At 44.4% G+C, this 16,207-nt stretch overlaps 1 protein-coding gene across 1 annotated transcript; it reads right to left on the reverse strand.

Annotated features, from left to right (window-relative positions):
• Positions 1-432: 432 nt before the first annotated feature.
• LOC125507052 (uncharacterized) lies at positions 433-1,596 on the reverse strand. Its single transcript, XM_048671749.2, has one exon. The coding sequence runs from the start codon at positions 1,540-1,542 to the stop codon at positions 553-555; it is 990 nt and encodes a 329-aa protein (XP_048527706.1). The 5' UTR covers positions 1,543-1,596; the 3' UTR covers positions 433-552.
• Between the last annotated feature and the right edge of the window lie 14,611 nt (positions 1,597-16,207).

Here is a 16,207-nt window from a genome sequence, read left to right on the forward strand (position 1 = left end):
GACACATTTTCTCACCAAGAACTTGCTGAATCTGCTGCTGCTGTGTCTGTCGTGCTGTGGTTGGTGTTGCCACCACGCACATGGAAAACACCCAAATTTGTTTCCTCTCCTCTCCTCTCGGATGCAAATTATTGGTTGATCCGTCTGATGATATTTGCTAGTACAATTAATCACTCTGCTGCAGAAAAGACCAGTCCACTCAGATAGCATGATGATGTGGGCTCCCTCGAGGGTTGAATGCCTGACGCCGACAGAATTTCAGTTTAATTCCATTTCATCCCGTAGATACATCCATCCATCGACACCGTCGCGTCTGACTTGCGAGCTGTGGTCACGCGCTAACGGTTTTGCACGATCGCTGTCAGCCAAGAACTGTTTCAATCCAACATGCCGCGCTGCACACGGGAGAGAAATTCAGGCATGACAGCAGAATTTTACAAACGGTGGAAAAGCCGGATCAACATTCAGCATGTATGGATTTGTTCTTCTTCTGTCTCTGATTTTTTACAAACGGACGGTTTCGAGGGGATCGGATCTCTCTCACTCGGCGGGTTACTGGCGGCCTAAATTCGCTCGACGGCGCGCGCCGAAGAAGGCCACGCAGAGCACGGCCAGCGCCGTCGCCGGGAGCTTCCCGGCGGCGAGGCCCGCGAGGATGACCGGGACGAACGCCGCCAGGGGGAATCTGCCCCCTCGCCTTTCCATCTCCATCTTCATCTCCACCGACGATCCTGTGCTTGGTTCCGACGGCGTCTGCTCGGCCAAGGAAGGGGCTGGAATTACAAAGGCCTCGGTTCTAACTGGCTCCGGCTGCTCGACCTCGCCGTCGGTAGAGCATGAGGCATCCTTCGCCTTGGGCTTCTTCTGCAGCGTCTTGGAGATTATCTTCCTCAGCGACCTCCTCGGTTTCCTCTTGGGGGTGGCCGGATCTTCGCCGCCGGAGGGCCGAGGGGAGGGGGCCTCGCTGTTCCTGTCGGAATCGGAGCAGCTGGATGGCCCGGGCGCTTCTTCCGCCTCCCGGATCGGCGAGACGGGGGCGGGGCCGCGCGAATCGGGCAGCTCCGCCGGGCGCGAGGAGCGCCGACGCCGGCGGGAGGCCGACTCGATCCAGAGCAACGACAGCGAGGCGATGGTGAAGGCCGCGACGGTCCCCTCCCTCCACACGGCGAGGAGCGCGAGCGCCACGGCCCCGCCGAGCGCGAGGAGCTCCGGGCGGGGCCGGAAGAAGGCGGCGCCTTTGGGCGCGTCGAGCCGCCGCACCACCGGGGCCGAGGACTCCTCCACGACCACCGGCGAGAGCGGCCCGGGCGATGGCGGCAGCGAAGGAGTCTCCCCTACGTCCACCGGGGTCTCCGGCGGAGACGGGGGCAGCGCCAGGGCGGTGGGGCGGCGCGGCTTGCGGGGCTTCCTGAGGCGGCCATGGTTCTTGACGACGAGGTCGGCGAGGGAGGTGGGGAAGCCGGTCTGGACCGGGACGCGGGACGGCGAGCGGAGGGCGGCGAGCAGGCGGCCGAGGGAGGGGCGCTTGAGCGGGCCGGGCATCGCCGGCGGCGAGCATGCAGGAGAGGAGAGGACAGGAGGCGGCCGAGCTTCGGGAGTGTGAAGTGGGATGGTCTCTTTTGGGTTTCCCTTGGCTTTTATTGGGCGTCCTTGTTTCCTTTGGCTTTGGATTTCGTGAGCGATGAAAACAAGGAAACCGCCGCTAAGTGCAAACATTTACTACATACTCTAGTTTGAGTAGGATTACAAAATTATGTGTGGATTTTGTGTGCATTTGCTCTACAAAATTTTGTAGTTGTTGACAAACAAAATTATGCCCAAAAATCTTGTTCGCAAGTGTTCAAAAAAAAGAGTTGTCAATTTAGTTAAAACATCCCACTACAAATTGAGCATTAGATTTTTGAACACGTTTGCTGATTTTCGCAAGAAACCTCATGGAATAGTACGAAACAAGAGCAAGTCTAACAATTTTTCGGCGAAAAAAGTGTCGGCGTTTATACCATAGTCACGTTGCTGATTACGTCACATTCGCTTCAATTAATTGATGCGGGATAAGATTAACAGGCCACACTTAAGAAATAAAAGGTTCCTTTCAACATTAATACAAGATAAGATACTAAGCCTATAATAAATGTTGAAAAAGATATGATGCATTGATCCTCATTTTTTCAGAAAAGGGGAGACCCCTGATTGATCTTCTATATAGCATGAAAAATTTGCCATAAATATATAAGACAGGCCATCCCTTGCCTATGAATTTCAAGATTTTTGAATTTGTGGGGTCACTAACGATAGTGCAGAACGAGTCAGTTTTTACTGTAATTTTTTTTGCCTTAATTGGACATACAATGCATGTACTTCACAATATAATACTTGTGCAATCAAAGCACGAGCATTATCATATATATATATATAATGTTACTATTTATCACCCAGGCTGCAGAATAAGTTATTCTTCATCCGAGGTAATCTTACGATCATTTCATAATTAAATTACATTTCGAATTCAAATAGTTACATTCCTATTGATTCACTATGTAAAATTTGACATAAGAAAATGAAAATATAGGTCATAAGACAAGAAAATTTACAGTTTATGTGTATTTTAGACTATGTTTTTATGTTTGTAATTTTACATGACATAAAATATTTTTATGGCGATTATATATTTTCTTACGGTCCCTTTTTGCGCCGGAAATAAGACAAAACTTACGGAACGTAAAATTACGATGCATTGATGATAAAATAGAGGGGGTGAAGAATAACTATTCCTCATCCAGGGTGACGAATAACGCGATATATATATATATATATATATATGAAATAGAAGCACATGTTTAAGGGAAACCAAGCGGATTGTTCACATCTCCCTCCTCACGTGATTGTGGGAATAGTATGTTTTCAGCCCCCTCACCGGCATCAATGTTGTTCTGCCCCGTCTCCAGTGGTCCTATTGGACATGGATGTGTAGGAGACCCCACCCCCCGCTGATGAGGATGCACTCGTCCTTGCTTCAGGTAGTTTTAGTTTCTTGGCCGGGATGACGAAATGGAGGCATCCCTAGGTTAAAATAATGTGCTCTCTTTTGATCCTCTTAGATCTGGCCGGTGTTGGTCTCCGACGGGTCTGCTATAATTTGGTCGGCTTTTGTCTTCAGTTGATCCATCTTGATTCGGGTAGCCCTTGTTTTCGTTGATCTTTTTGGATGTATGGCCCTTTTGATTTATGCTTCTCATCGTTGACGACTATCGCTGTTTTCGTGTGCTGTTAGCCTTAGGATGACGACTTATTACAGCATGGTTTGCCCTGTTTTCATGAGGGAAGGACGATTATGACAGTGTCTTCGGCTTGCCCCAATGCTTATAGTTATTGCTAGATGGTTTATGGATTTGGTTATATATTTATTTTTTTTACTTAAGGAGATCTTTGTGTGCCATCGATAAATATTGTTAATAAATCAAAGGCTTTTTTCAGGGAAAAATCATACAGGGTATCATGTGGCACGGTGTTTTTGTTGGAAAATTAATAATATGTTTTAAATGAAATCCTATATACCTAAATAGTTGATGTTCACTGTCTCTAATTCTCTCGATATGCAGCATTCAACTTTACCAAGTGTGCCGCGTAGGCATCCATTAACACTATTATTCAGCCTCATGCAAACCACATATACTATGTTCGCACATAAGGTAAGGATCATGTCTACATTTAAAAAAATAATTGCTTTTAATTTAGATCATATTTTTCATTCAGAATTTAGCTGAAATCAAATTAATCATTAAATTCCCGCACAGGAAAATCACTTATAGTTCTAATAATAATATAATTGATTGATTCCCTGCTAATAATTGATTGTGCCATGGCGGGTCGTGGTCAGTGTTGGTTGGATGTCTGGGTTGACCAAGACTTGTCCCGTGGCCCAACCCAAGGGCACCAGCAGGCAGCAGGCATTGCATCCATCGTACAAAATCAATTCTGCGTGTTAGGTCATTCCTATATCATAGAAAAACAAGATAAGATGGTCTAAAAAAATTGAATTTTTAGCAAGAGGAGGCGGAGTGAAACGAGTGAAACTCCTTCTCTAGAAAGAATCCATTCTTAACAACGAATGTCTTGCCTTCGGATCTGTGATAGAAGGTGTATCCAACAGTCTTCTTTGGGTATCCTATGAAGACACATTTCTCTGATTTGGGTTCGAGTTTTTCAGGTTGAAGCTTTTTCACATAAGTATCGCAGCCCCAAACTTTCAGAAACGACAACTTTGGTTTCTTGCCAAACCATAGTTCATAAGGCGTCGTCTCAACGGATTTCGATGGTGCCCTATTTAACATGAATGCAGCCGTCTCTAAAGCATAACCCCAAAACGATAGCGGTAAATCAGTAAGAGATATCATAGATCGCACCATATCTAGTAAAGTATGATTACGACGTTCGGACACACCATTACGATGTGGTGTTCCGGGTGGCGTGAGTTGCGAAACTATTCCGCATTGTTTCAAATGTAGACCAAACTCGTAACTCAAATATTCTCCTCCACGATCAGATCGTAGAAACTTTATTTTCTTGTTACGATGATTTTCAACTTCACTCTGAAATTCTTTGAACTTTTCAAATGTTTCAGACTTATGTTTCATTAAGTAGATATACCCATATCTGCTTAAATCATCCGTGAAAGTGAGAAAATAACGATATCCGCCACGAGCCTCAACATTCATCGGACCACATACATCTGTATGTATGATTTCCAACAAATCTGTTGCTCTCTCCATAATACCGGAGAACGGCGTTTTAGTCATCTTGCCCATGAGGCACGGTTCACAAGTACCAAGTGATTCATAATCAAGTGATTCCAAAAGTCTATCAGTATGGAGTTTCTTCATGCGCTTTATACAGATATGACCTAAACAGCAGTGCCACAAATAAGTTGCACTATCATTATCAACTCTGCATCTTTTGACTTCAACATTATGAATATATGTATCACTACTATCGAGATTCATCAAAAATAGACCACTCTTCAAGGATGCATGATCATAAAAGATATTACTCATATAAATAGAACAACCATTATTCTCTGATTTAAATGAATAACCGTCTCACATCAAATAAGATCCAGATATAATGTTCATGCTCAACGCTGGCACCAAATAACAATTATTTAGGTCTAATACTAATCCCGAAGGTAGATGTAGAGGTAGCGTGCCGACTGCGATCACATCGACTTTGGAACCATTTCCTACGCGCATCGTCGCCTCGTCCTTCGCTAGTGTTCGCTTAATCCGTAGTCCCTGTTTCGAGTTGCAAATATTAGCAACAGAACCACTATCAAATACCCAGGTGCTACTGCGAGCTCTAGTAAGGTACACATCAATAACATGTATATCACATATACCTTTGTTCACTTTGCCATCCTTCTTATCCGCCAAATACTTGAGGCAGTTCCGCTTCCAGTGTCCAGTCTGCTTGCAGTAGAAGCACTCAGTTTCAGGCTTAGGTCCAGATTTGGGTTTCTTCTCCTGAGCAGCAACTTGCTTGATGTTCTTCTTGAAGTTCCCCTTCTTCTTCCTTTGCCCTTTTTCTTGAAACTGGCGGTCTTGTTGACCATCAACACTTGATGCTCCTTCTTGATTTCTACCTCCGCAACCTTTAGCATTGCGAAGAGCTCGGGAATTGTCTTATCCATCCCTTGCATGTTATAGTTCATCACGAAGCTCTTGTAGCTTGGTGGCAGTGATTGAAGAACTCTGTCAATGACACTATCAATAGAAAGATTAACTCCCAGTTGAGTCAAGTGATTATGATACCCAGACATTTTGAGTATATGTTCACTGACAGAACTATTCTCCTCCATCTTGCAGCTATAGAACTTATTGGAGACTTCATATCTCTCAATCCGGACATTTGCTTGAAATATTAACTTCAACTCCTGGAACATGTCATATGCTCCATGACGTTCAAAACGTCGTTGAAGTCCCGATTCTAAGCCATAAAGCATGGCACACTGAACTATCGATTAGTCATCAGCTTTGCTCTACCAGACGTTCATAACATCTGGTATTGCTCCAGCAGCAGGCCTGGCACCCAGCGGTGCTTCCAGAGCGTAATTCTTCTGTGCAGCAATGAGGATAATCCTCAAGTTACGGACCCAGTCCGTGTAATTGCTACCATCATCTTTCAACTTTGCTTTCTCAAGGAACGCATTAAAATTCAACGGAACAACAACACGGGCCATCTATCTACAATCAAACATAGACAAGCAAGATACTATCAGGTACTAAGTTCATGATAAATTTAAGTTCAATTAATCATATTACTTAAGAACTCCCACTTAGAAAGACATCACTCTAATCTTCTAAGTGATCACGTGATCCAAATCAACTAAACCATGACCGATCATCACGTGAAATGGAGTAGCTTTCAATGGTGAACATCAATATGTTGATCATATCTACTATATGATTCACGCTCGACCTTTTGGTCTCAGTGTTCCGAGGCCATATCTACATATGCTAGACTCGTCAAGTTTAACCTGAGTATTCTGCGTGTGCAAAACTGGCTTGCACCCGTTGTAGATGGACGTAGAGCTTATCACACCCGATCATCACGTGGTGTCTGGGCACGACGAACTTTGGCAACAGTGTATACTCAGGGAGAACACTTTTATCTTGAAATTTAGTGAGAGATCATCTTATAATGCTACCGTCAATCAAAGCAAGATAAGATGCATAAAAGATAAACATCACATGCAATCAATATAAGTGATATGATATGGCCATCATCATCTTGTACTTGTGATCTCCATCTCCGAAGTACCGTCATGATCACCATCATCACCAGCGCGATACCTTGATCTCCATTGTAGCATCATTGTCGTCTCGCCAATCTTATGCTTTCACGACTATCACTACCACTTAGTGATAAAGTAAAGCATTACAGCGCGATTGCATTGCATACAATAAAGCGACAACCATATGGCTCCTGCCAGTTGCCGATAACTCGGTTACAAAACATGATCATCTCATACAATAAAATTTAGCATGATGTCTTGACCATATCACATCACAACATGCCCTGCAAAAATAAGTTAGACGTCCTCTACTTCGTTGTTGCAAGTTTTACTTGGCTGCTACGGACTTAGCAAGAACCGTTCTTACCTACGCATCAAAACCACAATGATAGTTTGTCAAGTTGGTGCTATTTTAAACTTCGCAAGGACCGGGCGTAGCCACACTCGGTTCAACTAAAGTTGGAGAAACTGACACCCGCCAGCCACCTGTGTGCAAAGCATGTCGGTAGAACCAGTCTCGCGCAAGCGTACGCGTAATGTCGGTCCGGACCGCTTCATCCAACAATACCGCCGAACCAAAGTATGACATGCTGGTAAGCAGTACGACTTATATCGCACACAACTCACTTGTGTTCTACTCGTGCATAACATCAACGCATAAAACCTGGCTCGGATGCCACTGTTAGGGAACGTAGTAATTTCAAAAAAAAAATTCCTACGCACACGCAAGATCATGGTGATGCATAGCAACGAGAGAGGAGAGTGTTGTCTACGTACACTCGTAGACCGGCAACGGAAGCGTTGACACAACATAGAGGAAGTAGTCGTACGTCTTCCCGATCCAAGTACCGAACGTACGACACCTCCGAGTTCTGCACACGTTCAACTCGGTGACGTCCCTCGAGCTCCGATCCAGCCGAGTGTTGAGGGAGAGTTTCGTCAGCACGACGGCGTGATGACGGTGATGATGTTCTACCGACACAGGGCTTCGCCTAAGCACCGCTACGATATGACCGAGGTGGAATATGGTGGAAGGGGGCACCGCACACGGCTAAGGAACGATTACGAAGATCAACTTGTGTGTCTTGGGGTGTCCCCTTGCCCCCGTACATAAAGGAGGGAGAGGGGGAGGTGCGGCCGGCCCTAGGGGTGCGCGGGAGTAGGACTCCCCCCTCTTGCCTTGTTGAAGAAGGAAAGGGGAAGGGGGAAAGAGGAAAGGGGGGGCGCCGCCCCCCCTTCCTTGTCCTATTCGGACTAGGGGGGAGGGGGCGTGCGGCCTGCCCTGGCCAGCCCTCCTCTTCTCCATTAGGGCCCATTAACCCCCGGTGGGGTTTCGGTAACCCTTCGGTACTCCGGTAAAATTTCGATTTCACCCGGAACGATTCCGATATCCAAATATAGGCTTCCAATATACCAATCTTTATGTCTCGACCATTTCGAGACTCCTCGTCATGTCCGTGATCATATCCGGGTCTCCGAACAACCTTAGGTACATCAAAACACAAAAAACCCTAATTACGATCGTCACCGAACTTTAAGCGTGCGGACCCTACGGGTTCGAGAACTATGTAGACATGAGCGAGACACGTCTCCGGTCAATAACCAATAGCGGAACCTGGATGCTCATATTGGTTCCTACATATTCTACGAAGATCTTTATTGGTCAAACCGCATAACAACATACGTTGTTCCCTTTGTCATCGGTATGTTACTTGCCCGAGATTCGATCGTCGGTATATCAATACCTAGTTCAATCTCGTTACCGGCAAGTCTCTTTACTCGTTCCGTAATACATCATCCCACAACTAACTTATTAGTTGCAATGCTTGCAAGGCTTGAGTGATGTGTATTACCGAGAGGGCCCAGAGATACCTCTCCGATAATCGGAGTGACAAATCCTAATCTCAAAATACGCCAACCCAACAAGTACCTTCGGAGACACCTGTAGAGCACCTTTATAATCACCCAGTTACGTTGTGATGTTTGGTAGCACACAAAGTGTTCCTCCGGTAAACGGGAGTTGCATAATCTCATAGTCATAGGAACATGTATAAGTTATGAAGAAAGCAATAGCAACAAACTAAACGATCAAGTGCTAAGCTAACGGAATGGGTCAAGTCAATCACATCATTCTCCTAATGATGTGATCCCGTTAATCAAATGACAACTCATGTCTATGGTTAGGAAACATAACCATCTTTGATCAACGAGCTAGTCAAGTAGAGGCATACTAGTGACACTTTGTTTGTCTATGTATTCACACATGTATTATGTTTCCGGTTAATACAATTCTAGCATGAATAATAAACATTTATCATGATATAAGGAAATAAATAATAACTTTATTATTGCCTCTAGGGAATATTTCCTTCAAAACATCGTGAGTTGCTCAAGGATCATCATGTCTATCCCTGATATGTTATAGTTAATCACGAAGCTCCAATAGCTTGGTGGCAGTGATTATGGAGAACCATCACTATCTCATCTGGAAGATTAACTCCCACTCGATTCAAGCGATTGTAGTACTCAGAAAATCTGAGCACATGCTCAACGATTGAGCTTTTCTCCCTTAGGTTGCAGGCTTAAGAAACTTGTCAGAGGTCTCATACCTCTTGACGTGGGCACTAGTCTGAAATCCCAATTTCAGTCTTTGGAACATCTCATATGTTCTGCGACGTTTCAAAAACGTCTTTGGTGCCACAATTCTAAACCGTTAGTATTACTCACTGAACTATCACGTAGTCATCAAAACGTGTATGTCAGATGTTTCCCAACATCTACAGACGACGCTCGAGGTCTAGCACACTGAGCGGTGCATTAAGGACATAATCCTTCTGTGCAGCAATGATGACAATCCCCAGTTTACGGACCCAGTCCGCATAATTGCTACTGTCAACTCTCAACTAAATTTTCTCTAGGAACATATATAAAACAATAGAACCAAAGCGTGAGCTATGACATAATTTGCAAAGACCTTTTGACTATGTTGATGATAATTAAGTTCATCTAATCAAATTATTCAATGAACTCCCACTTAGATAGACATCCCTCTAGTCATCTAAGTGATACATGATCCGAATCAGCTAGGCCGTGTCCGATCATCACGTGAGACGGACTAGTCATCACCGGTGAACATCTTCATGTTGATCGCATCCACTATACGACTCATGTTCAACCTTTCGGTCTTCCGTGTTCCGAGGCCATGTCTGTACATGCTAGGCTCGTCAAGTTAACCTAAGTGTATTGCGTGTGTAAATCTGGCTTACACCCGTTGTATGCGAACGTTAGAACCTATCACACCCGATCATCACGTGGTGCTTCGGAATAATGGACCTTAGCAACGGTGCACAGTTAGGGGGGAACACAATTCTTGATATTTTAATGAGGGATCATCTTATTTATGCTACCGTCGTTCTAAGCAAATAAGATGTAAAAACATGACAAACATCACATGCAAATCATAAAGTGACATGATATGGCCAATATCATCTTGCGCCTTTGACCTCCATCTTCGAGGCGCGGCATGAACACCATCGTCACCAGCATGACACCATGATCTCCATCATCATGATCTCCATCATCGTGTCTTCATGAAGTTGCCTCGCCAACTATTACTTCTACTACTATGGCTAATGGTTAGCAATAAAGTAAAGTAATTACATGGCATTTTCATTGATACGCAGGTCATAAATAAATTAAGACAACTCCTATGGCTCCTGCCGGTTGTCATACTCATCGACATGCAAGTCGTGATTCCTATTACAAGAATATGATCAATCTCATACATCACATATAGCATTCATCACATCCTTTTGGTCATATCACATCACATAGCAAATCCTGCAAAAACAAGTTAGACGTCCTCTAATTGTTGTTGCATGTTTTACGTGGCTGCTATGGGTTTCTAGCAAGAACGTTTCTTACCTACGTCAAACCACAACGGTGATATGCCAATTGCTATTTACCCTTCATAAGGACCCTTTTCATCAAATCCGATCCGACTAAAGTGGGAGAGACAAACACCCGCCAGCCACCTTATGCATCAAGTGCATGTCAGTCGGTGGAACTAGTCTCACGTAAGTGTACGTGTAAGGTCGGTCCGGGCCGCGTCATCCCGCAATGCCGCCAGATCAAGATAAGACTAGTAAATGTAAGCAAATTGAACAAATCATCGCCCACAACTACTTGTGTTCTACTCGTGCATAGAATCTATGCCTAGACCTAGCTCATGATGCCACTGTTGGGGAACGTAGCAATAATTCAAAAATTTCCTACGTGTCACCAAGATCAATCTAGGAGATACTAGCAACGAGAGAGAGAGGGAGTGCATCTTCATACCCTTGAAGATCACTAAGCGGAAGCGTTACAAGAACACGGTTGGTGGAGTCGTACACGCAGCGATTCAAATCGCGGTCGATTCCGATCTAAGCGCCGAACAACGGTGCCTCCGCGTTCAACACACGTACAACCTGGTGACGTCTCCTGCGCCTTGATCCAGCAAGGAGAGAGGGAGAGGTTGGGGAAGACTCCGTCCAGTAGCAGCACGACGGCATGGTGATGGTGGAGGAGCGTGGCACGCCAGCAGGGCTTTGCCAAGCACTGCAAGAGACGAGGAGGGAGAGGGGTAGGGCTGCGCCAAGAGGGGAGAGAGACTCGTGTGGTGGGCAGCCCCAAAACCCCCACTATTTATAGGAGGAGGGGAGGAGGGTGCGCCCCCTCTAGGGTTCCCACCCCTAGGGGGGGCGGCAGCCCTAGATGGGATGGAGGGGGGCGGCCAAGAGGGGGAGAGGAGGGCGCGCCTTAGGCCCATCTGCGCCTAGGGTTTTCCGCCTTCTCCTCATAGCCGCGCCTTGGGCCCTGGTGGGAGGCGCACCAGCCCACTCAGTGGCTGGTCCCTTCTCACTCTTGGCCCATGCAAGCCTCCGGGGCTTGTGGCCCCTCCCAGTGGACCCCTGGAACCCTCGGTGGTCCCGGTACATTACCGGTGACGCCTGAAACACTTCCGGTGGTCAAAACCTCACTTCCTATATATTATTCTTTACCTCCGGACCATTCCGGAACTCCTTGTGACGTTCGGGATCTCATCCGGGACTCCGAACAACATTCGTAACCACGTACAAACTTTCCCTATAACCCTAGCGTCATCGGACCTTAAGTGTGTAGACCCTACGGGTTCGGGAATCATGCAGACATGACCGAGACAACTCTCTGGCCAATAACCAACAACGGGATCTGGATACCCATGTTGGCTCCCACATGTTCCACGATGATCTCATCAGATGAACCACGATGTCGAGGATTCAAGCAATCCCGTATACAATTCCCTTTGTCAATCGGTACATTACTTGCCCGAGATTCGATCGTCGGTATCCCAATACCTCGTTCAATCTCGTTACCAGCAAGTCACTTTACTCGTTCCGTAATGCATGATCCCGTGACCAACTACTTAGTCACAATGAGCTCAGTATGATGATGCATTACCGAGTGAGCCCAGAGATACCTCTCCGTCATACGGAGTGACAGATCCCAGTCTCGATTCGTGCCAACCCAACAGACACTTTCGGAGATACCTGTAGTGCACCTTTATAGCCACCCAGTTACGTTGTGACGTTTGGTGCACCCAAAGCATTCCTATGGTATCCGGGAGTTGCACAATCTCATGGTCTAAGGAAATGATACTTGACATTGGAAAAGCTCTTAGCAAACGAACTACACGATCTTGTGCTATGCTTAGGATTGGGTCTTGTCCATCACATCATTCTCCTAATGATGTGATCCTGTTATCAATGACATCCAACGTCCATGGTCAGGAAACCATAACCATCTATTGATCAACGAGCTAGTCAACTAGAGGCTTACTAGGGACATGTTTTGGTCTATGTATTCACACATGTATTACGTCTTCCAGTTAATACAATTATAGCATGAACAATAGACAATTATCATGAACAAGGAAATACAATAATAACCATTTTATTATTGCCTCTAGGGCATATTTTCAACAGTATCATGAGGCACGGTGTTTTTGTTGAAAAATTAATAATATATTTTAAATAAATCCTGTATACCTAAATAGTTGCTGTTCACTATCTCTAATTCTCTCGATATGCAGCATTCAACTTTACCAAGTGTGCCACGTAGGCATCCATTAACACTATTATTCAGCCTCATGCAAACCACATATACTATGTTCGCACATAAGGTCAGGATCATGTCTACATTTTAAAAATAGTTGCCTTCGATTTAGATCATTTTTTTCATTCATAATTTAGCTGAAATCAAATTAATCATTAAATTCTCGCACAGGAAAATCACTTAAAGTTCTACTAATAATATAATTGATTGATTCCCTGCTAAGTAGTACTGTACCAAGATATGGCGGGTCGTGGTCAGTGTTAGGTTGGATGTCTGGTTGACCCAAGATTTGGGGCCAGTTCTTTTGGGCGATTCTACTAGAATCGCCCCCTTCCCCAGCTTTTTCTAGAATCACCACTTCATATGTTTTTTTACAATACTAACTAATTAGACCTTAACTAGATAGGATTGTAAAAAAAAATGAAGTGGCAATTCTGGAAGAAGCTGGGGAGGGGGGTGATTCTGGGAGAATCGCCGAAAAGAACTGGCCCTTGTCCCGTGGCCAAGCCCAAGGGCACCAGCAGGCAGCAGGCATTGCATCCATCGTCCAAAATCAATTCCGCGTGTTAGGTCATTCCTATATCATAGAAAAACAAGATAAGATGTTCTAAAAAAATTGAATTTTTAGCAAGAGGAGGCGGAGTGAAACGAGTGATTCTTCGAACTGGTCTTGCCAATTAATATTTGGTCGCATTCAGCCTGCAATAGCCGGCAACAAAATGGAAAACTAACGCACTTATATTAGAGAACAAAAGGACGTGCTCGTACGGTATTCAAAATAGAACCCGAGCTCGCGTGCTGCTGGATGAACAATAAATTTGGAAATATATCAGTTGCGCTTACACCTTAAATGCCCTTATGCTCCATCATGTAGAAAACAAATTTAAATGTTTTAAAAATTACGGAACTATTTCCAATTTCGTACAATCTCTAAAAAAGTTTAAGTCCAAATTCGAAATACGTGTTAAGAAACAAAAAGGACGAAATCCATATGTATAGTGCTGTAAAAAAATGCACTATTCTCATCCTGGTTTGTCTTTTTTGTTTCTCCATGTGTGTTTCGAATTTGGAGTTGGCTTTCTAGGGATTGTAGACACATGCCTTGTGAACATTCGTAATTTATTTTAGGACTTAAAATAAGTTATTTGTTTTAAATCTGGGAGCATTTAGCGTGTGGAAGCACAAGATAGATATGAACTCGCCAAAATGCTACCCTATAATAGTGTAACCATTTAGCGTGCGGTAGTATAACCATGAGAAAAGTATACTTTTCGTCTCTCAACTCTTCGCAAAGTTTAGTTTTCGTCCCTCAACTCTAAAACCGGACAGAGTGCACCACGAACTCTCGAAACCGGTCATTTTTCGTCCCTGCTGCTGAGTCAACCCGGTTTTGACCACACGTGAACAGTGCACCAGACGAACAGTAAATTTGAAAAAAATAGCAAAAAAATTCAAAAAAATCTGAGATTTTATGGCATCAAAGATACTTAGGTGCGCCACATGCGTGCAGATTTTCATCATGTTTGGAAGTTCGAGGAGCACGCAGCAAAAAAAACAAAAGTAAATGTACACTGAAGTGAACAGTAAAATAAAAAAATAGCAAAAAAATATAAAAAATCTGAAATTTTTTGGCATCGAGGATGCTCAAGTGGGCAAGGTGCGTGCAAAATTTTGTGGTAAAATAAGATCCGAGGGTTTGGAAACCACCCAAAGCGGCACGCACACGTACGCTATTTTGTTTTTTTGGCACGACCTTCTCGGATGTCATTTTACCATAAAATTTTGCATGCACCTTGCCCACCTGAGCATCCTCGATGCCAAAAAATTTCAGAAATTTTTGAATTTTTTTGCTATTTTTTATTTTACTGTTCACTTCAGTGTACATTTACTTTTGTTTTTTTTTTGCCGCGTGCTTCTCGAACTTCCAAACATGATGAAAATTTGCACGCACGTGGCGCACCTGAGTATTTTCGATGCCATAAAATTTCAGAATTTTTTGATTTTTTTTGCTATTTTTTCGAATTTACTGTTCATCGGTGTACTGTTTACGCGCGGTCAAAACTGGTTTGACTCAGCAGCAGGGACGAAAAGTGACCGGTTTCGAGAGTTCGGGGTGCACTTTGTCCGGTTTTTGAGTTGAGGGACAAAAACTAAACTTTATGAAGAGTTGAGGGACGAAAAGTATACTTTTCTCTATAACCATTTCCTCACTTGTCAGGTAGATCTTCTTCGGGAGAGATAGTACTCAGTGAAAACTAATTTACAATGATTTTCTTTTTTGTGAAAATCATGTGTGCAAGTTGTAAAATATATCTAAACGAGATTTTGTTGGTACGAAGGCATTACAAATGCGATGTTTGACAAATATGTAAAATTTGAAGTTCAAACTCATATTCATGAGGCAGAAAAAAAATACATGAGCAACATAGCTGTACTGTTCGTCGCACTTTATTGTTGTATATCTTGGCTTCTACCGGCTATCTTCTTCTTCTTCTTCTTCTTCTTCTTCTTCTTCTTGCTTGAGAAACTTGCATCCCATTTGTTCCAAAGCGTGAAAAAGGTCACCGCATGCATGTCGGTCCAGAGACCTGTGAGTGCAACTGGAATTAAACAAAATCTCAGGTAATTCCTTTTCTATATCACCTTTTGTGCATCTCACCTTTTAACCTTGTTAATTCCAACATTCTCTTGGCTTTATGGTTGCTTCCTCACACTTTTCGCACCCTGCACTCGCAGTTGCTCGCTTCTACGAATGTTTCTACTCAGATCTTGTGCAGTCGAAAAGGAACAGGAGAATCTGCAAAGTAGCCATGCATACAACCAAGCTGCGGCTGGTATATACATCGCCCTTTATGAAAAGCATTTATATTCTAGCATATCTGATACTTTTCAAAATAAATAAAGGAAAACGTTTGTTTTAAGCCGACTGATAACAACGAAACTTAAACCGTCACACTCGCTTGACACGTGTTCCTTGTGACGCCCGCCCGCCGCCTCACCTCCTAGCGTTATCTTCAGGCCATCCACACGTTTCCTCTAGCCTCATTCCTTTTTGGACGCCATAGCCACCATCCCCGCAAGCTCGCCATGGCCCATCTCTCCTACTTTTATCCCCGCATCTCCTTGGTTCATCCATGCCTGCTCCGTCTCCCTGGTTCATCCCGCCATGGCCGCACCTCTCCTGCTTCACACCTCGTCATCTCCTTGCTTCATCCCCGCCCGATTCTGCTTCATCCCGTCATGGCCGCACATGCTGATTTTTTCTCATGGTGTGGGCGGCGATGC

Source organism: Triticum urartu, chromosome 5A (genome assembly GCF_056163025.1).
Source record: "Triticum urartu cultivar PI428250 chromosome 5A, HENAU_Tu73, whole genome shotgun sequence".
Lineage (NCBI taxonomy): Eukaryota > Viridiplantae > Streptophyta > Magnoliopsida > Poales > Poaceae > Triticum > Triticum urartu.